Source organism: Bufo gargarizans, chromosome 8 (assembly GCF_014858855.1).
Source record: "Bufo gargarizans isolate SCDJY-AF-19 chromosome 8, ASM1485885v1, whole genome shotgun sequence".
In the NCBI taxonomy this organism is placed as follows: Eukaryota; Metazoa; Chordata; class Amphibia; order Anura; family Bufonidae; genus Bufo; species Bufo gargarizans.
The window spans coordinates 104,905,305-104,932,450 of NC_058087.1; the positions used below are offsets into that span (position 1 = coordinate 104,905,305).

At 44.9% G+C, this 27,146-nt stretch overlaps 1 protein-coding gene across 6 annotated transcripts in view; it reads right to left on the bottom strand.

The window, feature by feature from the left end:
- The window catches only part of PMS1 (PMS1 homolog 1, mismatch repair system component), a 488,451-nt gene that overhangs the window by 381,457 nt on the left and 79,848 nt on the right, over positions 1–27,146 (bottom strand). For all 6 annotated transcript variants that reach the window (XM_044304355.1, XM_044304357.1, XM_044304354.1 and 3 more), the window contains one exon: positions 21,066–21,229. In XM_044304355.1, coding sequence (XP_044160290.1) covers positions 21,066–21,229 — 164 coding nt within the window. The remainder of the gene's footprint in view (positions 1–21,065; positions 21,230–27,146) is intronic.

Consider the following 27,146-nt stretch of genomic DNA (forward strand, 5'->3'; position numbering starts at 1 on the left):
AGAAGAGTTAGGACGTAGTCTAAAATATAGTTTGCATGACTCCATGAACCAAACAAAGTTGTCAACTTCCCCGGAAAACCTATCCGGGAGAGTGACCTAAGGTTCCGGACAGGCCTGGTTCCTGCTGCTGGAAGCCACCGCCTGTGTTCTCTACGTTTTTTTTAGGTGGTTGATAATGTCATGGGTAATGGGAGGTATAACACCAAATGACTCACAGAAGGAATAGACCGGAGTCTAGGCCTCAAAGCTAAGGGAGAGGGATGGTGACCGCCTTGGAATCCCTAGACCTCTCTCTGAAACCTGCCAGTATGAGTATCAGGTACTGAAGATGGAAATACTCATACACCGTAACCTAGGCCCTGAAGACCTTGCAAGGCCCTAGGAATGGTGGCAGGGAATGAGACTACTGGTTCCTTCCCAGATAAAGTAACCAGCATCTCCCTGAGGCCTGGAAAACACACACAAGCGAACAAAATGCAAGACAATGCACTTTGCTTAAAGCAGAATGGAGAAGCAGGAGATCCAAAGGAAGAACAAACCAGCTCAACAAACTCCAACAGAAAATATCAACCGCATGGTAAGCAGTGAGGGTCAGAACTAAATAGGGCCCGAGTAATGACAACAAGCTAGAACTGATAAAAGGTGTGGTCATTACTAAACACAACACTGAAAGGAGAAAACAGAGAGACTGTCAGATACCCTCACGTGCCGCCAGTCTCTCTGATCTTCTCACCTCTGTCATGGGAGGGACCGTGACAACCGAGGAGGAGCAAATAACCAGGGACCAAATTCTCCCATCAGCACAACATGCAGAGTAGGAGCTACAAACAGTGGTTGTAGTACCTCTGTCTTGGACTTGGGTTGAATTCTGGGAAAGGTTCCGACAAGCCCACTGGGGATGGGTTAGTAGGGTCAAAGGCCTGAGTTTACTGTTACGGACAGTTGGTGCGAACCCACTATGCCAAATAGCCAGTTTGGCTTTGGGCTAAATCTAAGGACATTGTCCTGGCGATTCCCTGACATTCACCCATTAACCCAATTACAGGGATCTGGTCTTTGTTGCAAGGAACCAACCAGGCTGCTACCTCCTGGAGTAGTCCTAGTGTGGTTGGCAACTGACCCACGGGGACCAAAGACACTGATGCGAAGCACCAAGGACACAGGCAAAAGCGTAATCTAAACACAATCCAATAGTCAGCGCAGGCCGAGTACTTGTGTATTCTGAATAGCAGTTCCAAAGTCAGGCAAGGCGAGTACAAGCGAAATTCAGGTCACAGTTCCAAGGTCGAAGCATGCAGCAAGGAGAAGGAATCGGAAGACAAACAAGGTTCGGTACACAGTTAGGCTCCATTCACATGTCCGCAATGTGTTTTGCGGAGCCACGGATCCGCAAAACACGGAAAGCGGCAATGTGCGTTTTGCATTTTGCGCACCGCACATTGCCGGCACTAATAGAATATGCCTGTTCTTGTCCGCAATTGCGGACAAGAATAGGACATGTTCTATTTTTTTGCGGAAACGGAAGCACGGATGCGGAAGTGCGGATCCGCAAAAGTGGATGCGGACAGCACATTCTGGCCTCATTGAAAATGAATGGGTCTGCGGATCCATTTTGCGGACGTGTGAATGGAGCCTTATCCAGACAAGATCCTCTTCACTGGTTACTATCAAGGAATAAACTCAACGCTCGGGCAAGGAGGTGGAACCAAAACCCAGCAAAATAGGGAGACTGATCAGCAAACTTAGGGTACATTCATACGTCCGTATGTGTTTTGCACACCTATACTGATTTGTGCAAACCCCACTCTTTTAATGAAATTAAATATGAGTGTTACTTCCTATCCAAGCAAAAGGCAGGTGTCTTCTGTATATGTAAAGATGATCTATGAACTGCACATTTTAACTAAGGCTACACTGTGAAATTCGCTACAAATTTCTATGACAAATCTCCATAGTTAGTTAGTTATTGCTGTTCAGCATGGCTACTTAAAATCTTGCCAAGAATTTTAAAACAGCACAGTCATAGTAAAATAGAGATTAAACCTTAATAAACGGAAAGAGCAAATTGCAGAGCAGCAAAACACAATAAGAGTACAGGCACACTATCTAGAATACAATATGTATATGTATTAACAATATTATTATAAAATATATACTTATTGGGAGCTTCATTTTCGGTTTATATTCTAGCAAGACCAGTAGAAGATTGCCACATAAGAATAAATGTTCTAGAATTGTCATTTCATGTGGAATATAACTATTAAAGCAGCTCTGTCACCAGGAACGGCCCTATTAAACCAGGTATACTGCCTGTTGGGGCTCTTCATGCTGATTAAAACAATACCTTCCTTTGCTCTGTATGTTAAACAGCTGCAGAGATATAATTTTTTTTATCTATAGGCAAATGAGCAAGATGGAGCACCAGAAGGTGGGGCTGAATTATTTGAGAACTGCTTTGTAACACCCCCTGTGCTCTGCACACTCCTCTTTTCCCTTGACTGACAGTGCTAGACATTAGCATGTTGAGAGCAGAGCTGTGTCCTAGCATGTACAGATCATATACTCTATGTATTAAAGCTTCACCAGACTGATATCTGCTCAGAAAGCGAATACACATTTTACTGCTTATATGCACTCCACATTTACCAGGTTTGTACTTATTAAAAACTTTGAAAACCATGTATCACTTTCTTTTCACTTCACACATACACTACTCACAAAAAGTTTGGTATATTTGGCTTTCCAGTGAAATTTATGGAAAACTTAAAAGGCTCATGCTACAGTGATATTATATCATGAAAGTAGAGCATTTAAGTAGAAGCATGCAATAGTGATTTCCTCATCTCAAATAATTTATTGAAACAAAACCCCAAAACAGTGGTGGGTATATCCCACAAAAAATAACAATGTCTCAGTAACTTGTGACTTTGAGCATCAATTACAGCTTGACAACGATGTCTCATGCTGTTCACAAGTCGACTTATTGTTTGCTGAGACATGGCATCCCACTCTTCTTGAAGGGTGGCCCTCAGGTCATTGAGGTTTTCAGGTACAGAGTTAGGAGCCTCTACATGGCAACTCAGCTGATCCCATTGGTTTTTCAAGGTGACTTCTGAAGGCAATCGGTCACTGAATTTTATTTAGAGGGTATCAGAATACAGGCGGCTGAATAATACAAATGCATGCCACACTTTCCAGATTTTTAGCTATTAAAAATGCTGGAACAAAAAATATAATTTTATTTTCACTTCACACATACTTGCTACTTTGTGTTAGTCTATCACATAAAATCCTAATAAAAACACATTTAAGTTTGTAGGTGTAACGTGAACAAAAAAGTGGAAAAGTTCTGGGGGTATGAATACTTTTTTAGGGCACTGTAAAGGCAACATTCTTGCTCTATATTTTGAAGCTGTCTAAATATCCACTATATCACAGTTCTGTTTGAAAGAAACTCATATGATTTTAAGTTGCCTTTCATAATTAAATAATACACTATAGGCATTTCTGAGTCAATGGCTAAATGGCTTCGTCAACCTTGAATCCCAGCAGTTTACTATACTAGAAGGAAGTAACACAGTGAGCCCTCGGTTTAAATATACAGTGGGATGCAAAAGTTTGGGCAACCTTGTTAATCGTCATGATTTACCTGTATAAATAATTTGTTGTTAAGATAAAAAATGTCAGCTAAATATATCATATAGGAGACACACACAGTGATATTTGAGAAGTGAAATTAAGTTTATTGGATTTACAGAAAGTGTGCTATAATTGTTTAAACAAAATTAGGCAGGTGCATAAATTTGGGCACTGTTGTCATTTTATTGATTCCAAAACCTTTAGAACTAATTGTTGGAACTCAAATTGGCTTGGTAAGCTCGGTGACCCCTGACCTACATACACAGGTGAATCCAATTATTAGAAAGTATTTAAGGGGGTCAATTGTAAGTTTCCCTCCACTTTTAATTTTCTCTGAAGAGTAGCAACATGGGGGTCTCAAAACAACTCTCAAATGACCTGAAGACAAAGATTGTTCACCATCATGGTTTAGGGGAAGGATACAGAAAGCTGTCTCAGAGATTTCAGCTGTCTGTTTCCACAGTTAGGAACATATTGAGGAAATGGAAGACCACAGGCTCAGTTCAAGTTAAAGGGGTTGTCCAAGTTATATTTATTGATGACCTATCCCCAGGATAGGTCATCAATATCAGATCGGAGGGGGTCTGACACCTGGCACCCCCTCTGATCAGCTGTTTGAAGAGGAGACTCGCACGGTGTCAGCGCTGCCTCCTCTTCACTGTTTACCTTTTAGCCGTTGCATCTGCAGTGGTGAGCAGGTGTAATTACACCCAAGCCTTCCTATTGAAATGAATGGGACGGCTTGGGTGTAATTACACCTGCTCACCACTGCAGATGCAACGGCTAGAAGGTAAACAGTGAAGAGGAGGCGGCGCTGACACCGTGTGAGTCTCCTCTTTAACCACCTCCGGACCGCCTAACACACATGTGCGTTCCGGAGGTGGCAGGCTGGCGCACAGTCACGCATATACGCGTCATCTCGCGAGACTCCTAACTTTTGGCCACGACTGTAGATGTGACAATGCGGCCTCGAATGACCAGAGTGAACTAATACTGTCATAAAACTTTCATGTATTGCTGCTATTTATTTTATTGTGTGATATGTTGTTAGTTGTATGATTTGTACTACTAATACATTTTTGTGTAATATCATATGTGCGCTTTTGAATTGGTGTTTTGTTATATATTTTCGCACATATTGCAGTCCCCTTGAATTGCTATATTTGGTGGTTCATCATTTAATATGGCATACAATGTAGTAGGAAGTAGGAAAACAATTCCAAATGGGATGGAATTGGAAAAAAAAATACACAATTCCTCCACCGTTTTACGGGTTTTGTTCCTACAGTGTTCCCTTATAGAATTTTTTCACACGCCTCTGATGGCCATCATAGTGCCAGAGGCTACAGGCTTCACACACGCCATAAGAAGTGTGCAGCGTTCTGTTAATTATGTCGATTTATGTTTAATGTTGCTCCTGATTGAAAAGCTGTTTTGTTCCAGCACAGAAATACATTGAGCAATTTACAAGAAATAATTTAGTAGCCTACTGGGCATCTTATAGGCTTATATAAAAGGCGCACCTGATATACCAAACCACAAAATACGTATAACAGGTGGGCAACATCTGAGTGCGAGTGCAGTAGATTATGTGCAGGTTATATACAAATGAGCGACATCCTATGCTCAGTTGACTGAATATTGCTGCACTGACTCTCCGAATAGTGATAGACATAAGGATGCCTACTAATTAGCCTGCCCTATACTGGTGGACATGGCCAGTTTGAGACAAAATGTGCCCCTTGGCAAAATTAAAAGCGGGGCCTCAAATTTATCCACGGTCACATTTATTCACTTGACGGTAGAGGAGAAGTCGCCACCATGGCCCATGATTGGTTGCAGGCAGAGTCAAAATGGATGATGACATCCAGGCACCTGAGTAGATGTTGAAGAGCATCGGAGCTGAGAGCCAGTGTCAGGAAGCAGGTAAGGCCCAGTTCACACTTCAGATGTTTGGTCAGTTATTTCCATCAGTTATTGAGAGCCAACTACCAGTAGTGAAGGCTACTCAGAGATAAGGTATAATGGAAAGATTTCCTCCTATTCTGTGTTTTTGATCAGCATCTGGTTTTGGCTCACAATAATTGATGGAAATAACTGAAGTGTGAACTCAGCCTAACGACTCATGCAGGCGACTGCTGCTCGTCTGCAATATGCAGGCACCAAACCTGTTACCCCCCCCCCCCCATTACGGATACGGATCCATTCACTTAAATGGGTCCACAATTCAAAAGGAGCCGTGTGGAATGGAGGCATGGAAGCCCACGGAAGCACTATGGAATTCTTCCATGAGGTTTCTCTTTGTGCCTCTGCACTAGGGCTGCACGATATGGGAATTTAGTGCGATTGTGATTAGGGCCCTAAAAATTGCTTTAACGATATGCAATGCCATATTTTAAGGGAATTGTGCTAGAGGTCCATTTGCTTGGATTTTCCCATATGAGCCGCTGACTAGGCTGGGCATGACGCACTGTCGTGGGGGATCTGTGGAGGACGCCGCACTGTCGTGGGGGGGGGGGGGGATCTGTGGAGGACGCCGCACTGTCGTGGGGGGGGGGGGGGATCTGTGGAGGACGCCGCACTGTCGTGGGGGGGGGGGATCTGTGGAGGACGCCGCACTGTCGTGGGGGGGGGATCTGTGGAGGACGCCGCACTGTCGTGGGGGGGGATCTGTGGAGGACGCCGCACTGTCGTGGGGGGGGATCTGTGGAGGACGCCGCACTGTCGTGGGGGGGGATCTGTGGAGGACGCCGCACTGTCGTGGGGGGGATCTGTGGAGAACGCCGCACTGTCGTGGGGGGGGATCTGTGGAGGACGCCGCACTGTCGTGGGGGGATCTGTGGAGGACGCCGCACTGTCGTGGGGGGATCTGTGGAGGACGCCGCACTGTCGTGGGGGGATCTGTGGAGGACGCCGCACTGTTGTGGGGGGATCTGTGGAGGACCCCGCACTATCGTGGGGGGGATCTGTGGAGGACGCCGCACTGTCGTGGGGGGATCTGTGGAGGACGCCGTTATGTGGGGGATCTGTGGAGGACGCCGTTATGTGGGGGATCTGTGGAGGACGCCGTTATGTGGGGGATCTGTGGAGGACGCCGTTATGTGGGGGATCTGTGGAGGACGCCGTTATGTGGGGGATCTGTGGAGGACGCCGTTATGTGGGGGATCTGTGGAGGACGCCGTTATGTGGGGGATCTGTGGAGGACGCCGTTATGTGGGGGATCTGTGGAGGACGCCGTTATGTGGGGGATCTGTGGAGGACGCCGTTATGTGGGGGATCTGTGGAGGACGCCGTTATGTGGGGGATCTGTGGAGGACGCCGTTATGGGGGATCTGTGGAGGACGCCTTTATGGTGGATCTGTGGAGGACGCAGTTATGGGGGATCTGTGGAGGACGCTGTTATGTGGGTTCTTTGGAGGACGCTGTTATGGGGGATCTGTGGAGGACACTTATGGGGGACCTGTGGAAGGCACTGTTATAGGGGGTGTGTGCTATTACACATAGGGCCATGAGGGGGGCCAGCATAAGACACACATATAGCATCTTATGCTGGTCCCCCTCATGGCCCTGTGTGTCCTCTCATGTGTCCTAATCTGCGCACATAACTGGCTTTGTGTGTAAAGTATTTTACTACTGTGTGAAACAAGCTCTCTCCTATTGATAAAATGGCCAGCCTCTACTCACTTTCACTATGAATGCACTGCAGCGAGCGGAAGAGAGATGGCCGGCGCGTGACTGACGTCCCTTAGAAACGCTCCTCCCACGTTCGCTGCAGCGCATTCATCGTGAAAGTAAGTAGAGGCTGGACATTTTATCAATAGGAGAGAGCTTGTTTCACACAGTAGTAAAAATACTTTACACACAAAGCCAGTTATGTGCGCGGGGCCCCTTCATACATAATTGCGGCATTTTTGGGTCGGCTAAATCGCCATATCGTATTTGGCGATTATCGCGATTCAATTATTTTTTAGATATAATCGTGCAGCCCTACTCTGGCACCACAAAAAAAATAGAACATGTTTAAGTTGAATGGGTCTGTTTCAATCTGCAGCAATCACACGGATGGTGCCCGTGCATTGGGGACCGCAAATTGCAGTGCATTGGGCACGGAATGGCTGACACACGTTTGTGTGCATGAGCCCTAAGTGTGCTTCCCTTAGCAAGTTTGCCAGGAGACTTGCTTAAATCTCTTAAATAATCAGAAAACTCCTGAATATAGTGACTTTTACCAGTACTCTGTATATAGGAGGAGTGAGATATGCCATGGACTCAGATACCCTGACCTGGGGTGTGTCCCCACCCATTCCCCCCCTTTATCATAATACGCCACGGATTCCTATACACCGACCCTGGTGTGTCCCCAGGTGTCATTTTAGACCTGCCAATAAAGCAATTGATTGATATAAAGACAGCAGGGACATGTAAAGTAAAACGTTAATAACTAATAAAGAAATATGAAAAAATAAAAATAAAAATGCAAGTAAAAATGAAAAAAAGTGGGTTTATTTATTTACCCAAACGCTCAATGGCATTGAGGGTAGGGTGAACAAAGAAATCCATTTATTTCACTGTATGCTGCTTTTCTTCCATAATTAAAGATAGAGAGACAAACAGATGGGGATGGATAGATATGAGATTGATAGATTATAGATAGGTCACATTATTTTTAGAGAACTGTGTTCCAGGCAGCAAATAGTAAAAAACAAAACAGCTACAATAGGGGGAAGGGGAGGGGGGGGTCCTGTATATTCTCTGCAGGCTGCCCCCCCTCCTGTTAGTCTGGGGTTTGGACAGTCCAGCTGCACCTATCAGGTTATGTCTGCCAACATGCAGCCCTGGTCATTTACTGCAGCACAGGGAGGAGGGGAGTAGGGGAGGCCTCCGGTGAGAGCGAGGCCAAGATCTGCCTGACTGCTGTGGAGCCGGGACACCTTGCTGTGCTGTCTGTGCTCTTCTCAGGTGCAGCCACCAGCTCTCTTCCACATCTGTCTGGGCAGCTCAGCAGGGGGCCCCATTTAGGGATGGGGGCCCTGGGCAATTGCCCTGTATACTCCACTAACTCCGGCTCTGCTGGTGGACAGTGTGGGGGATTATAGGACCCAAAACTGGCTGTATGTCACCACCAGATCTTTGAGAAGTTCTGATAGACGTTCTTCAGTACCTCCTGCATAATCATCTTTTGTTTTGCTTTTGTTTTGACATCTTTGCTCCCTCTCCCAGCTGTCATCTATTAGCAGTGATTGGCTCCCTATATATCTCCAACCCATACTGAGTCACCTTGCGGTTTATACAACTTCCTAAAGTGTGCTCATGCTGCAATATGCAACTGATGCTTCTACAGATAAGCCTGTTCATTTATTTGTGTTTTCCTGTTGCCTTGATCCTAGGTGACCCTGACTCCCTCCATATTAAGTGTAGGGAGCCGGTGGTCGTGTCCCCTCACTATTATAGGGTGTTCAGGTGTCATACAGTCGAGGCACGAGGGCATGCAATTTTCTATCATAGAGATCTTTGCATGGGCTGAGAAGACAGGGAGAGCTTCAGGGCTTTAATAGGGATCACCCTTTTGTTCCTTAGTTTCGGATCAAGCCAGTCCTTATTTGTAACTTCTTGGTTTCAGTTACACTATCCGTGACATTATAAACCGCCCAAACTGTCCTAAGCATGGATCCGGTTTCAGCCTTGATTGACTACATGCAGGGTCTTTCACTGGAGGTCGCAGAGCTCCGTAAAACTGTATCTCAGTTGCAGGTGATCGGTTCTGATTGCGTTCATGGAGTTTGTTCTGAGCCTAAGATCTCGCTTCTGGATACCTTCTCTGGGGATAGTGAGAATTTTGTTCGTTTTAGAGAGGCTTGCAAACTCCATTTTCGCCTACTTCCCCATTCCTCTGGTGATGAGGAGCAGAGGGTGGGGATCATTATCTCACTGCTCAGGGATAACACTCAGTCTTGGGCCTTTTCACTACCGGTGGGGGCACGGCCCCTCCAATCAGTGGATTAAATTTTTGTAGCCCTGGGTCAGATATATGATGATCCGGATCGTATTGCTCTGGCTGAATCTAAATTGCGTCTTTTATGCCAGGGTAAACAGTCCGCAGAGATATACTGTTCAGAATTTCGGAGATGGGCAGCTGATGCTGGTTGGAATGATGCTGCACTCCGAAGTCAATTTTGCCATGGTCTTTCAGAGGGATTGAAAGATGCATTTGCCTTTCACGAGAGACCTACCTCCTTTGAGTCCGCCATGTCTCTGGCCGTTGGTACTGACAGGCGTCAGAGAGAGAGGAGAGATCACTCCTTCTTGTCATACTCAGTCCAGGGACAGTGGGGCGGTCTCATTCAGTGCGCAGGGGTCTCAGTCTCTCTCAATCCCCTCTGAGCAGGAGCCCATGCAGCTGGGTTTGCTTGCCTCTGACAATAGAGGATTCAGCTCTCAGAGAAGGGTTTGTTTCTGTTGAGGAGGTATAAATCATTTGGCAAAGGTTTGTCCCTCTAGGAGATTCACGCAGTTTTTTGAGAGTAATAAAGAAACAAAAAGAAAAAAATCCTCTACAAAAGTTCCATCTGTTACTATTGGCAAAGTTGATGCGGAAATTGAAGGTTTTCCATTTGCTTGTAGTTCCCGTTTTGTCCTACCTGCCAGGGTGGCGCTAGAGAGCAAGAACATTATTTGTGAGATTTTTGTAGATAGTGGAGCAGCTGTCAATCTCATTGATAATCAATTTGCTATAAAACATGGTTTCCAGGTATGCACTTTGGGAAAGGATATACCTGTTTTTGCTATTGATTCCGCTCCACTTTCTTAGAAATCGTTAAAGGGCATAAATATCCATTTGATTGTGAGTGATACTCATGTTGAGGATGTGTCATGTTTCGGCCTAAGCGGGTTGCCTACTCCTCTAGTGTTGGGGCTACCCTGGCTCACTAAACATAACCCCACCATTGATTGGCAAGCAAGGTAAATAAATGGTTGGAGTGACTTTTGCAGAGAGAATTGCCTCTCAACATCTGTTTCAGAGGTTTCTACTAAGACTGTACCATCTTTTCTCTCTGAATTTTCGTATGTGTTTTCTGAGAGTGGTGTTCAGGAATTGCCCCCTCACAGGGAGTACGATTGCCCTATTAATCTCATCCCAGGCGCCAAGCTGCCTAAATCTTGTTTATACAATCTCTCCCAACCTGAAAGGGTCGCTATGCATGCTTATATCTCTGAGAGCCTGAGAAAGGGACACATACGACCCTCAAAGTCACCTGTTGCCGCTGGTTTTTTCTTTGTTAAGAAAAAAGATGGTTCTTTAAGACCATGTCTGGATTTCAGGGAGCTGAACAGTATCACAATTTGTGACCCTTATCAGCTTCCTCTGATCCCGGACCTGTTTAACCAGATTGATGGGGCTAAAGTTTTTTCCAAGTTGGATTGAAGAGGGGCATACAACCAGGTCAGGGTCAGAGAAGGAGACGAATGGAAGACTGCCTTCGATACCCCTGAGGGCCATTTTGAGAATTTGGTCATGCCTTTTGGTTTGATGAATGCTCCAGCCGTCTTTCAGCATTTTGTGAACAGCATTTTTTATCATTTAATGGGGAAATTTGTACTAGTGTATCTAGAGGACATTTTGATTTTTTTTTCTCCTGATTTCAAAACTCATAAGGACCACCTACGTCAGGTCTTGCGGGAGAATAAATTGTACACTAAACTGGAAAAATGTGTGTTTGCGGTTCCAGAAATTCAATTTCTGGGGTTTCTTCTCTCCGCTTCTGGTTTTCGCATGGACCCCGAGAAGGTCCGCACTGTGCTCGAGTGGGAGCTTCCTGAGAATCAGAAGGCGCTGATGCGCTTTTTGGGTTTTGCCAATTATTACAGGAAGTTCATTTTGAATTATTCCTCTGTTGTTAAACCACTCACCGATATGACTAGAAAGGGGGTAGATTTTTCCTCCTGGTTGGTAGAGGCGCGTAGGGCCTTTTCTAGTATCAAGGAGAGTTTTGCTTCCTCTCCCATCTTGGTACAACCTAATACTTCTCTGACTTTCATAGTTGAGGTAGGATGTGGGTGCGGTCTTGTCTCAGGGTCCCTCTCCTGCAAAATGGCGACAGTGTGCCTTTTTCTCGAAGAAACTCTCCTCCGCAGAGAGAAATTACTATGTGGGTGATAGGGAGTTGTTGGCCATCAAGTTAGCTTTTGAGGAATGGGGCCATTGGCTAGAGGGAGCCAGACACCCTATTACCGTGCTTACCGACCATAAGAATCTGGCCTACTTGGAGTCGGCCAAGCGTCTGAACCCGAGACAGGCCAGATGGTCTTTGTTCTTTTCAAGGTTTAATTTTGTTGTCACGTTCCGCCCTGGGGTTAAGAATGTGAAGGCGGATGCCCTGTCACGTTGTTTTCTGGGAGGGGGGAACTTTGAAGACCCGGGTCCCATTTTGGCTGAAGGGGTGGTTGTGTCTGCTCTTTATCCTGAATTGGAGGCAGAGGTTCAGGCAGCCCAGGCAGAGGCTCCTGATCTTTGTCCTCCTGGGAGGTTGTTTGTGCCTCTCGCTTTACAACACAAGGTTTTTAAGGAGCACCACGATACGGTCCTTGCTGGGCACCCGGGGGGTACAGCCACAGTGGATCTCATTGCTCGGAGATTCTGGTGGCCGGCTCTTCGTAAGTCAGTTGAGGGTTTTGTGGCAGCCTGTGAGACCTGCGCTCGTGCCAAAGTCCCTCATTCACGGCCATCGGGTCCTCTCCTTCTGTTACCCATTCCTTCCCGTCCTTGGACACATCTGTCCATGGATTTTCATTACGGAACTGCCTGGTTCCTCGGGAAAGACTGGATTCTGGTGGGGGTTTTAGCAAAATGGCACATTTTGTTCCTTTTCCTGGCTTGCCCAATGCTAAAACGTTGGCGCAGGCAGTTATTGATCACATTGTCAAACTGCATGGTATCCCTTCAGACATAGTCTCTGATAGGGGCACGCAGTTTGTTTCCAGATTCTGGAAGGCCTTCTGTTCTCGCTTGGGGGTTCGGTTGTCAGTCTCTTCTGCTTTCCACCTGCAGTCGAATGGCCAGACAGAGCGCGTCGAACAGAATCTGGAGACATATCTGCGTTGTTTTGTGGCGGAGAATCAGGAGGATTAGTGTTCTTTTCTCACCCTTGCTGAGTTTGCTTTAAATAACCGCCGTCAGGAGTCCTCTGATAAGTCACCATTTTTTGGTGCATATGGGTTTCATCCGCAGTTTGGGACATTCTCTGGAGATGGGGCTTCTGGTTTACCTGATGAGGAGAGATTCTCCTCGTCTTTGTCATCTATTTGGCAAAAGATTCAGGATAATCTAAAGAGCATGAGTGAGAGATATAAGCGTGTGGCGGATAAGAGACGTGTGCCTGGTCCGGACCTGAATGTGGGTGATCTGGTGTGGTTGTCTACTAAGAATATCAAATTGAAGGTTCCCTCCTGGAACTTGGGTCCTAAGTTTATTGGGCCTTACAAAATCTTGTCCGTCATCAATCGCGTTGCCTACCATCTTGATCTTCCTCAGACTTGGAAGATCCATAATGTTTTTCACAAGTCCCTATTAAAACCTTATGTCCAACCCACTGTACCCTCCTCTTTGACTCCTCCTCGGATTGTGGTTGATGGTAATCTTGAATTTCAAGTCTCTAGGATTGTGGACTCTCGTATTGTCCGCTGTTCTCTTCAGTACCTCGTTCATTGGGAGGGTTATGGTCCTGAGGAGAGGATGTGGGTTCCAGTGGCGGACATTAAGGCCACTCGTCTTCTCAGGGCATTCCATAGGTCCCATCCTGAGAAGGTGGGCTCTGAGTGTCCGGAGTCCACTCGTAGAGGGAGGGGTACTGTCACCACCAGATCTTTGAGAAGTTCTGATAGACGTTCTTCAGTACCTCCTGCATGATCTTCTTTTGTTTTGCTTTCGTTTTGACATCTCTCCTCCCTCTCCCAGCTGTCATCTATTAGCAGTGATTGCCTCCCTATATATCTCCTCCCCATACTGCCTCACCTTGCGGTTTATACAACTTCCTGGAGTGTGCTCATGCTGCAAGCTGCAACTGATGCTTCTACAGATAAGTCTGTTCATTTATTTGTGTTTTCCTGTTGCCTTGATCCTAGGTGACCCTGACTCCCTCCGTATTAAGAGTAGGGAGCCGGTGGACGTGTCCCCTCACTATTATAGGGTGTTCAGGTGTCATACAGTCGAGGCACGAGGGCATGCAATTTTCTATCAGAGAGATCTTTGCATGGGCTGAGAAGAAAAGGAGAGCTTCAGGGCTTTAATAGGGGTCACCCTTTTGTTCCTTAGTTTCGGATCAAGCCAGTCGGATCCTTATTTGTAACTTCTTGTTTTCGGTTACACCATCCGTGACACTGTACCAACCAAGGGTGTGTGGAAGCCAGACAGCTGCACCTTTTGTTTGGAATAGTGAGTAGAGGGGCATTTATATATTTGTTTTAGGGATGCCCCTCATTCTTTATGCCGAGCCTGAAATAGACATATATTGTGGATAGCCATTAATTTTATTGGAGTATCAATAACGTTTGTTTTTAGCGTTATCTCTCAGGCAGTTAACCTCATTGATTACGCATATATGCAAATCTCATCATCTTTTAATAGTTAATCACATCTAGCTTGCAAAAAATGACAAAGGACAGAAACCACCAGGAAACGGTCTCAAAAAGCCAATATGAAAAATGCAGTGATTGTAGGGTATTTTGTACAATTAATTTTTCTTGCCCATTTTCCTTGAGTCAGAACTTTTATTTTTCTATTCACATAGCCGTATGGGGGCCTATTTTTTGCGGGATAAGTAATTGGAAGCAGGAAAAAAATTCCAAATAGGGTGCAATTGAAAAAAATAAAATAAATTTGGGTTTTGTCCCTACAACGTTTCCTTTGTGGAAAAACTGACCTGTGCCCTTCATTCTCTGCATCAGTTCGATTAGAAAGATACCAGATATGTATAGGTTTTTTATGTTTAAATAGTGTACAAGTAAATTAAAACTTTGAAAAATATTTTTTACATCACTTTTTATAGTTTTATCTACTGAGCTGTGTGGGAGCCCATTTTTTGCATGATAGTCTGCAGTTTTTATTGCTACCATTTTGGAATGTGTGTAACTTTTTTATCACATTTTATTAAATTATTTTGGGTAAGAGAAACAATAAAAAAAAATAGAGAATCGGCCCTGTCAATCAACTGTTTGAAGAGTAAATGCTCCTTCACAGTCAAGTGAATGGGAGGGAGGAGATGTAATTTAACATCATTGCTGGTGGAGAGCAGGTAAACAGTGGTAAGAACAGCTAGCATGAGGACAGATGATTGTGGCGTAACCTTCCTCGGCATTGGGTTTTGGAGGGGCCTGGCTACCAGCCTCTTGCCCCAGAATTATGGGCCCTCTCATCAATCAGGCCTCCTTTGTTCACAAAGAACTTGTACTAATTCGCGCCATTTTGGGATGTTAAATGTCTATGTGTATTGTAAATGGTGGGACATTGTATACGTTGAGTAGTGAGGTCTGTTCCATTCTCTCTGTGTGTATTGGCGATTTCCCTTTGTCCTGAGAGATAATTGAATTACGTCTCGGTTGTCTCCAGGACAGAAGACATTGTGTATTCGCCTGCCTGTGATGATTACATCAACCCAGTGTGAGGTAATTGTATCACAGGCAGAGGGGAGGATTTTGTGTGGGAGTGTCTGAGTGTATTGTGCGTGGTTATTGGCTGTTTTTACAAAACCCTGTGGGTGGTAACCTTGTTGGAAGATGTGTATAAATCAATGCTTGTGTGTTCAAATAAAGAGTTCCTGTTTTTACCCTTTACCATGTTGAGGCTGGTGTTTGGGTAACTGATAGACACTGGGGGATAGCTATACGCTGAAGATTTGCTATACTCCCCTGGCATAACTACTAGCTCTTGTAAGAGCTGTTCCTGTTCTCTGGTTTTAGGAGAGGTTCACCGCCTAGAGCCTTGTCGTAGGTCCAGGGTGGGTAGCGGTTCGGTTCGTGGGGTCTGCAGTGCTTGCGGTGTAAAGTGGAGTGCTTGGGGTCCTCAGGAAGCACTAGGAGCATCTATCGATGGAGGTACCCGGTCGGGGTGCCAGGAGATCCGTTACAGTGATCAATATCGGAAAGTAGACAACCCCATTTAAGCAGGTGAAAAATATATATCTGTGGGATAAAATGCCAGAAAACCAAGGGCAAAAATGTCAGACGCAGTGTATGCTGGAAATCCTGCAATTTAAAGAAACAAAAACCCATTAACCCCCCAAAAAAAAGCACCTCAAGGGTGAAAAAAAATCTAGTGTCCCACTACGTAAGGGTGGGCAATACTAAGGGTCATGTTGCCCCCACCTCCTGTGGGAGATTGGTATTTTGTATTGCATTATAGTGTGTGTTGTCATGTTGTCTCCTGTGTAACAGGCCTGTTAGGGGTGTAGTTCCTCCTCCTAGGCAGCAGAGGGAGCTTGAGAACCCCCTAGTATATATAGTTAGGCCCAGACAGGAAAGGGTCAGTCCAGTCTAGTCCAGGAGGCTGAGGAGTGCAGTTTAGCCTACCTGAAGTGCTGAGCAAGTAAAGCTCAGAAATTAATCCAGGGGAATAAGTTGCCTCCGGAAGATATCTAGCATCTTGCAAAGTACAGAGCAGAGCCAATTTCATCCAGCCAAGTAGAAAGCTGAAGGGCAGAAGGATTTTTACAGCAAGAGGATTTATACCAGAGTAAGGTTTTCCTACCCAAGGATAAAGCCAGCTATAGGGCATACGGGCCTTGGAGAAAGCCAGACAGGATCTGAAGAAAGTACAGCCTGATCTGTGAGTGTTAATTCCCTCTGAGTATCTTGCAAAGACTTTGCCTGTCATTTATGTGAAGCCTGCCTGTTACCAAGACCCTGCATGAGAAACTAACTGAAACCTGTATATAGTTGAACTGTTCAGTAAAAAGGAGTTTTGGTTCACCACAACCGTGTGTACCTCAATTATTAATACAATAAATTGGTGTGCCACTGTTTCCGGCACTGGCGTCACAAACTATAAGGGATCTTGCCACCGGCATACTAAACTTACAACACCTAGGGCACCTCACCTACCACCAGACCTGGTCCCTATAACCAGAGAGTGCCCCAGAGCATCAATGTGCCATCCTCTCCATCACTGCTGTAGGCCTGCCCAGGGTATATTGAAAACTGAGTACCAATAGCAACCCTCGGTCTGTTAACTGTCCCCTGTGACCTCACAATCGCTCACCCTACAGGACTGGCGTATTGCAAAAACACCACTCCAAAAAAATGTGCTATATTTATATAACTCTCATAGTCCTGAGATCAGCAACCTCAAGCACTCCAGCTGTTCTGGCAAAACAACTCCCAGAATCCTCCTTTCACTTCTATAGAAGTTACAAGAACAGCCGACTAAGTGTGCATGCTGGTAATTGTAGTTTCACAGAAGCTTTGGTGCCAAAGGTCTTTGCAACAAAATGTAATGCAGCAGTTAGTGTTTTTGTCTAAAAATTGCAACAAAAGAAGGACAATAAAAATAAAAAAACACAAAACCTTTCATGGCAATAAAAATATCTGCAATACAATTTTTTTAGCAAATGCAGCTGAATAGGAAAATAAGCGGGCACATTTGGTCAGGATCTGGGTGAGGTTAGAAGCCTGTGCGAGTGCAGGGGAGATGGAGACATCAGCAGACTGAGGGAGTGTAAATACTATGGAAAATACTACGTAAAACGACTTTTCTCCACAGGTTAGGCAGAGTTCACATTTCAGTTATTTGATCAGTTATTTCCATTAGTTATTGTGAGCCAAAACCTGTAGTGAAGCCTACTCATAGGTAAGGTGTAATGGAAAGATCTGCACCTGTTGTGTTTTTGACCCGCACCTACGTTTTGGCTCACAATAACTGATGGTCAAATAACTAAAGTCAGAACTCAGTCTTATTACTAAGGGCTCATAAGATAAAATGCCCAGAAAACCTCTTTAACCTTTTCAGAACTTGACTATTTTCAGTTTTTTAGTCCCACCCTTCCCGAAGCCCTTAACTTTTTACATTTTCCATTCACATAGCCACATGAGGGCTTTTCATTTTGCGGGAAAAATTGTACTTTCTAATGGCACCATTTAATATTGCATACTATGTAGAGCAAATGGGGTGGGAATGTTATGGGTTTTGTTTTTACAGTGGTCCCTAACATGTTCTCGTCATTCTCTTGGTCACTACAATCACAGTGAAACCACAATTGTATAGGTTTTTCTTATCTTTTAATACTTTAAAAAAATGTACAATGTATTTTTTCATTTCATCACCATATTCGGACAACTTTTGTACAATTATGTCTATGGAGCTGTGTTAGGGCTCACTTTTTGTGGAGTGAGCTGTAGTTTTTAATGTTTACTTTTTGGAGCGTATATGACTTTTTGATCACTTTTTATTAAATTTTAGGTCGGGGTGGAGTGACAAAAAAGAGCAAATCAGGCATTTGGATTTTATCTTTCGATTATGGCTTTCACTGTAAGTGAGAAATATGTTGATATTTTAATAGTATGGCCGTTTTGGGATAAAGGGATGGCTAATCTATCATGTTCATTCTTTTTTGTTTATTTTTATTATAGGTATGATTTAATTTTTTTAAATCTTTTAAAAAACATTTTACTTTTTAAGCCCTCCTACGGAACCTGAACATTGTAATCTTCAGATTGTTTCTGCTTTAGGGCTCTTTCACACGTGCGTTGTCCGGATCCGGCGTGTACTCCGCTTGCCGGAATTACACGCCGGATCTGGAAAAACGCAAGTGAACTGAAAGCATTTGAAGACAGATCCGTCTTCAAAATGCGTTCAGTGTTACTATGGCAGCCATGACGCTATTAAAGTCCTGGTTGCCATAGTAGTAGTGGGGAGCGGTATACTTACAGTCCGTGCGGCTCCCGGGGCGCTCCAGAATGACGTCAGAGCGCCCTATGCGCATGGATGACGTGCCATGTGATCACGTCATCCATGAGCGTGGGGCGCCCTGACGTGACTCTGGAGCGCCCCGGGAGCCGCACGGACGGTAAGTATAGTGCTCCCCTGCTCCCCACTACACTTTACCATGGCTGCCAGGACTTTAGCGTCCCGGCAGCCATGGTAACCATTCAGAAAAAGCGAAAAGTCGGATCCGGCAATGCACCGAAATGACGTCTAGCTTAAGGCCGGATCAATGGCTTTCAATGGGCATTAATTCCGGATCCGGCCTTGCGGCAAGTGTTCAGGATTTTTGGCCGGAGCAAAAAGCGCAGCATGCTGTGGTATTTTCTCCGGCCAAAAAACGTTCTGGTCCTGAACTGAAGACATCCTGAGGCATCCTGAACGGATTTCTCTCCATTCAGAATGCATTGGGATAATCCTGATCAGGATTCTTCCGGCATAGAGCCCCGACGACGGAACTCTATGCTGGAAGAAAAGAACGCAAGTGTGAAAGAGCCCTTACACTGCAATTAATAATCATTGCAATGTATTACAGATTTGCTATGTTCCTATACAGCCCTGCCATCTGCAGGCCTCCATAAAAACTATAGCTGCAATAGGCTGGGTTATGGTTATGACTAGAGGCTATGACCAAAAATAAATGGCTTCCCTGATCTCAGCACAGGGAAGCCTTTCAGGCCCCAGGAGTGCAGAGCTCACAGGAATGCCCCCTTAGATACGAATGTCTGCGATCGGCATTCCACCAACCGCGCACACTAGCTCTGGGTCTCTCTTGTTTTATATATCAGAAACCCGGCACCTATGGCACACACGAGCATGCTCCATTATTAAACTCCCCACTTCCACCATACATGCATGGTGGTAGTGATGAAGGGGTTAAAGCAATTTAGGATTGGGTAGAGTCAATACGTACTTGAATCAACTTTTTTGACCAATTCAGATAATTCGGATGAAAATTTGCTCATCTCCAAGTCTTAGGCCAGTTTCGGATGAGTGTGTTCACTCTGCAAAACACATACTGTGTGACAGCAGTATTTCCCATACTGAGGGCTGATCCCGTGACAGAACTTCATGGTATTATAATGATTTAAAATTTTGCGTGTCCCTGCCCAACATCAGACTTAGGCCCCATGCACACGGCCGTTGTTCACGGCCGTGTGCGGGCCGTGGAACCGCGGCCTGGATCCCTTCCTGTGAGCTGGAGCGCACGGCGTCACTGGTTGCTATGACGCCGTGCGCCCCCTGCTGCCGGCACAGTACAGTAATACACTGGTATAGATCATACCAGTGTAGTACTGTATTGCGGCGGCAGCAGGGAGCGCACGGCGTCATAGCAACCAGTGACGCCGTGCGCTCCAGCTCACAGGAAGGGATCCAGGCCGCGGTTCCACGGCCCGCACACGGCCGTGAACAACGGCCGTGTGCATGGGGCCTTAATGAATGTACTGACATAATGCCGTCAGTATAAATCAGTATGGCCAAGGTCAAGCAAGAACATACAGCATTATGAATCATTATCTGGTGATGGTGAGTACAATAAAGGAATTCAAGAGGGGCCTGGATGTATTTCTGGAGTGTAATAATATTACAGGCTATAGCTACTAGAGAGGGGTCGTTGATCCAGGGAGTTATTCAGATTGCCTGATTGGAGTCAGGAAGGAAATTTTTATTCCCTTAGGGCTGTTTCACACGAGCGGATGCCGTGCGTGACATCCGCTGCGTGAATGACAGCCAAGACCCGATGCGGACAGCAGAAACACGGAGCAGTAACATGATTGATAATGCTCCGTGCCTCTCTGTGATCTCTTTACTACAGAATTACAGTGACAACTTTATCTCACTGTGATTTCGTAGTAAAGAGATCACAGAGAGGCACGGACCATTATTAGTCATGTTAATGCTCCGTGCTTCTGCTGTCCGCATCGGGTCTTGGCTGTCATTCACGCAGCGGATGTCACGCACGGCATCCGCTCGTGTGAAACAGCAGTTAAAGTGGAGAAAATTGTCTTCTACCTCACAGTTAGTTTTTTTTTGCCTTCCTCTGGATCAACTTGCAGGGTGACAGGCCGAACTGGATGGACAAATGTCTTTTTTCGGCCTCATGTACTATGTTACTATCTAATATATAAAGCTGAGTGTATGTGTGTATGTCCGCTTAAGGAATCTACAATCACGAAATTTGGCACATAGGTACATCAGGTGTTCGGGAAAGTTTTAGACCAGGTCTCAGCTCTCTCTGGTCGCACCAACGTTTTACTCCTTCTAGCACGGAGGCCTTCCCTCCCTGCTTTACCATTGCCATCCACTGGTGATGTAGTGTTTTCATTTATGCGCTGGTAAGACACTGCCCAAAATGCCAATATTTTCATTTTTATTTTTTAAATACAGGTATGTTAGCCTATAAAAAAAAAGTGCAACTGTTTCTGGTCATATATATTATTAAAAATAGCTGAATTACCTTATTATGTACAAGTACAATCCTAACATCTGGCTTAATAAGTCCGTATGAAATAAGTAGATCTTGAATCTTCTTGAGCTCTTCCTTAAAATTTTTTGCAGTGGAATAATACTGCTTTCGAACAGGCAGATTTTTGAACAATTTCATTACAGAGACTGTAGTGCCTAGAACAGAAAGATGGAGAACATAACAGTTTATCTTGTGCACATAAGATTGCTGAGCATGTCATTATGAGGAAAAAAAAAGAATTTGACTTCTCTATCCTTGTTAAACTTTGTTTTAAAATTAAGTTCATGCACTGTAGTCAAATCACATTAGTTTTTTCTTTTTTTGCATAATTTTACACAAAGTGTGAACTCACTTCTGTATTATAACAAAAACCATAGTAGATTTCATTAAATATTTTGACAGCGCTGAACGAAAAAAATGACACATTGAAGTCAGAGGCTGAACACATCTCTACGAAGTGATCTAGATTCTATAAAAAATAAACACAAAATTACTCTAATACATCAATTTAGTGTAATTCTTGCAGTTAGTAGAATTCACGGTAATGTTCATTAGTGAATAGTGCCATCTAGTGTGCAACTAAGCAAATCACTGAACACCAACTGTCTTTTAACACTTAATGCCATGAACTGTTTGACACTTTAAGACCAAGTTTTTGCTTTTTTCAGTCTTGTCCATAGCTTTCATATTTTTACACTGATTTCGCTATATGAGAGCTTGTTTTTGCAGGATGCTGGATTCTTCAAAGATCCAATTTAAGGGTTATATACCGTAAAGTGGGGGGAAAATAGCAGTGCGTCTTATACGGCGAATGTAGCAGATTTTGCCTAGTTTTCAATGATACACCCGCCGCGATGCCGTGCGGTGGGTGTATCAGCTGTGAGGGAGGAGGGGCTGGGGGTCGCATCTGCATTTATAATGGCAGCGGGGCCCGTGCAGTGACTATTCTACTACACGGGCCCCGCTTACTGTATAATCATATCCCTAATAGTTAATTGTGTGCATGTAAAAGCATAATGAGCGATAATGATGAGCGCTGTGTATTACTTACAATTAGAAGCGCTCGCCGTTCGGAGCAGAGAGGAGGAAGGAGGCAGGCCGGGAGGACGGGCGCTGGCAGTGTGAGTCATACGTCACGAGCCTGCGCCGCCCACTTTATGAATGAAGCAGGCGGCGTGGGCGCATGACGTATGACTCACACTGCCAGCGCCCGTCCTCCCGGCCTGCCTCCTCCCTCCTCTCTGCTCTCAACGGCGAGCGCTTCTAATTGTAAGTAATAGCGCTCATCATTATCGCTCATTATGCTTTTACATGCACACAATTAACTATTAGGGATATGATTATACAGTAAGCGGGGCCCGTGTAGTAGAATAGTCACTGCACGGGCCCCGCTGTCATTATAAATGCAGATGCGACCCCCACCCCCATTATAAAAGCAAATGCGACCCCCACACTTATGGAGGGGATCTGTGGATGACACATAGCATAAGATGCTATATATGTGTCATCCACAGATGATCCCCCCCCCATAATTGTCATACACAGATCCTCATAACAGTGCCATCCAGAGAGGATCCCCCATAAGTGTCACCCACAGATAACCCATAACAGTGCGTCACCCACAGATCCCCCATAACAGTGCGTCACCCACAGATCCCCCATAACAGTGTGTCACCCACAGATCCCCCATAACAACAGATCCCCCATAACAGTGTGTCATCCACAGATCCTCCATAACAGTGCGTCACCCACAGACCACAATTAGTTCAAAAGCGCACCTTTTGGTTCAAAATATTATTTTTTCTTATTTTCCTCCTCAAAAACCTAGGTGCGTCCTATGGGCCGGTGCGTCTTATAGGGCGAAAAATACGGTATAATTTATTTTAAAAATTTGCGAAAGGAAAATTTGGGAATATTCTAAAAAACAAACAATCCTGTAATCGCCGTTTCAGCATTTGCCTGTAAAGAAACAATTGAAATGCAACTTTATTAATACCTTATAAAACAAAGGTATATAGTGGCCCACCAAAGCAGAGGCCACTGTGAGGTGGTACAGGTGGAACCCTCAGGAGAAAGTATAAGGGGATAAAGGCAGTAGAGCCACCAGTAAACATGCAGCTCAGAATTGTAGATACATTGCAAGTGGTTTTTAAACATAAGCACAGTACCCCCACGCATCTCTGACCGCAACGTGGGAGACGCACACAATGCTGAAGAATTCTTTCTGGTCTGGAGATATTGGCCTTTCGGAATATCAGACTTAAGCACCCTATGATGGCAGTTGTACCATATGAGTAAACTGTTAGTTGCAGTAGATTTCTGAAAAATGTTGGTACTGATCTAGCAATTGGTCTCTAGAATAATTGTGATATCCACAAAATTGATACAAGTCTCCAGGATCTCACAGGTGAGAAAGAGCACCAGATTCTTCTGGTTGAACACAGTTACAAAATCACAAAACTAGTCTCTGGTGCCCTGCCACAGAATGAATGTCATCAATATAGCTCAACCACATTAGAATAGATGCTGTGAAATCTTCCAGCAACGGGTTAAAGACTACTGGCCCAGGTACAGATTAGCATAGGTAAGTGCACAAGGACTATCCATGGTAACCTTGCCGAGCTAATGGAAGAATTTCTGGTAAAAAGTAAAGAAATTGTTCATGAGAATTAAACTAAGCCAATCAAGAACATGTTGTCATGCATTTCTCGCCCCCTTGTTTATAAAAACATATGTCTCTCAAATTCCAGATGTATAAGATGAAGCTGTAGAGGGATTCCACATCCCTAGTCGCCAGTAACATGCCAGGACTGCATAACAATCCATTAAAGCGGTTATCCAGGAATGGATAATGACAGTGGCGTAACTTCAGGGGAAGCAGCTGCTTCGGGGTCGGGACTGACAAGGGGCCCGGCGCCCAGCAGCGTGAGGCACAAAGTTTCCTAATTATCTAATAGTTTTTCAGGCCAGGCCCCTTCAGCTCCAATTGGTGGCCTTGCCTGTCCATCACCAAACACCGCCCCCTGTGTGACCAAATGTGAGCAGCAACACAGTCTCCAGCACAGCCCGAAGCCTGACTCCGCCCACTCATGTGATTGATCACGTGCTCCTGACATCATGAAAGGTCCGTTTGCTCACTATGAACTCGCATCTCCTGAGGTAGGACATGTAACTGAAATAGTATATAGCCAGTTCACAGTGAGTTGGTGTCTCCCCCCCCCCCACACCTCAGCCTACAGTCCCCCCACACCTCAGCCTACAGACCCCCCCACACCTCAGCCTACAGACCCCCCCACACCTCAGCCTACAGTCCCCCCCACACCTCAGCCTACAGTCCCCCCCACACCTCAGCCTACAGTCCCCCCCACACCTCAGCCTACAGTCCCCCCCACACCTCAGCCTACAGTCCCCCCCACACCTCAGCCTACAGTCCCCCCCACACCTCAGCCTACAGTCCCCCCCACACCTCAGCCTACAGTCCCCCCCACATCTCAGTTCAAAATAAGTTACTACATGAGTAGGTTCCGCATACTTCTCCTGCGCTGCTGACACTTGCAAACTCCATGATCCATGTGAAAAAGCACGTTACTCTCCTGTTTCTGATCCACATCATGTTGTAACGTCAGTAGGTCCTTGCCAAGTATAGTATTTAGCCATTGCCGTAGGACATGTGAATGGAGCATTTCCAGCACTGATGTAGATACGGGGGGTCGCAGAAAACCAGAGCCCCCCCAACTTTCATGTACTGCTTCTGGTGAACTACAAGTCCCAGAATATTAGTTCTTGCGATAGGTGTAAATCCATTAAAACCTGGCTACTTGTAGGCGTCCCTTATTTATGGAGACAGTGAGCTGTGGTTTTTAGGGGCTCAGACCATTGGGACAGTCGGTGTCAGCCCTGCAGCAATACAGCAATATGCGGGGTGGGGGGCCCCATACAAAAAATTGCTTTGGGGCCCCATACAAAAAATTGCTTTGGGGCCCAGTCACTTCTATTTACTCCCCATGATAATGATGACCTCATCACGCAAAAAATGAGCCCCTAAATAAGAAAATCTCTCAAAAAATAAAAAATAAACTATAGCTCTCAGAACATGGACACATTAAAACATAATTTTTTTGTTTCATAAATGCTATTATTGTGTAAAACTTAAATAAGAAAAAAGTATACATATTAAGTATCGCCATATCCGTAAAGATCTGCTCTATAAAAATGTCACTTGACCGAACCCCTTAGGTGAACGCTGTAAAAATAAATAAATAAAAACTGTGCTAAAACAACCAATTTCTGGGTCACCTTGCCCCATAAAGTGTTATAATGAATGATCAAAAAATCATATGTACAAAAAATAGTACCAATAAAACTGGCACCTTATCCCCTAGTTTCCAAAATGGGGTCACTTCTTGGGGGTTTCTACTCCAAGGGTGCATCAGGGGGGCTTCAAATGGGACATGGCATCTAAAAACCATGTGGAGTTCCTTTTCTTCTGCGCCCTGCTGTGTGCCCATACAGCAGTTTATGACCACATGTGGGGTGTTTCTGCAGACCGCAGAATCTGGGTAATAAATGTTGAGTTTTGTTTGGTTGTTTACCATCGATGTGTTAAAGAAAAAATTTGATTAAAATGGAAAATCTGCCAAAAAAGTGAAATTTTAAAATTTGATCTCCATATTCTTTTAATTCTTGTAAAACGCCTAAAGGGTTAAAAAAGTTTGTAAAATCGGTTTTAAGTAACTTGAGGGGTGTAGTTTTTACAATGGGGTCATTTATGGGGGTATTCACTATGTAGGCCCCACAAAGTGACTTCAGACCTGAACTGGTCCTTAAAAAGTGGGTTTTGGCAATTTTCAAAAAAATTTGAAGAATTGCTTCTAAAGTTCTAAGCCTTCTAACGTCCTAAAAAATATTTTATGAGGTATCACTTTCTGTTTTAAAAGCAGAGAAATAGAAATTTAGAAAATTGCTAATTTTTATTTTTTTTGTAAATTTGGGATTTTTTCATAAATAAAGATGAAATATATCAACTCAAATTTATGACCATCATGAAGTACAACGTGTCACGAGAAAACAATATCTGGATTGGATAAGTAAAGTTGTTCCAAAGTTATTACCACATAAAGTGAGATACAGTTGTGTCATCGCTAGCGCTCCCTCTTTTCGCATATCGTTACTGCCGAATCGCAAGTTCTAGGTATCAACCTGGGGATGGTCCAGTGTCTGTAAGAAGCGTGGCTGGCTGCCTCGGAGATGGCTGACTCCGGGATAGACATTGAGTCTTCAATGTCAGACACGTGGGACATGATATCAAGGAAAAGATGGGCACACCGTTCGAGCCGGACCCTGTTGGGAGGATCTGAAGTGAAAAGACCAACCTCATGCAATTACATTTTTTTTTCTTTCTTACCTGGAGCCAAGAGGAATTAGGATGGAAAAAATGGAACACTGGGAGCAAGCAAAATGCCCGGGAATGTCCGCGAAGAGGGTGAAACTTCACACCCCGCGACCCTGGGATTGGCAAGTGAGGAAGAAATTTTAACTGGTACCTGCGTGAAGATGTACACCAAAATATTCTGAAAACGGAACTTACGTGGATGACGATCAGAAAGAACGAAAACCTGAATAACGAGAAAGGAAATGACAACCTGAGCGGGTCAGGAAATTACGGGGAAAAAAAAACAATGGACTGTGCAGAATGAATGATCGGACTGGAGACCCAGGGTACATGTCAGGCAGAAGAGAGAGTGGAAATAACCTGAACAATATCAGGTGATGGAAGGACAAGACCTGAAAGAAAAACATGGAAAAACAAGTTGCCTGAGCGTATCAGGTAGTGAAAGAAACATGACCTGTGACAGGTGATTTTGAAAAAGTTGGGCCCTGTAAACGACCGAGAGCCGAGACGCCTCTGGTGACGAAGCCCCGACTGGATGCCAGCGTGGAATTTACCAGTGTGGCAGGCAGTGAGGTGACATGACCCGCGCGTGACGGCGACGGAGAGCCACAGGACCAGAGCGTGACAGGTAAGAAGCACGAACTGACCGTGATAGATACACTTATAAGGCAGAAGACAAG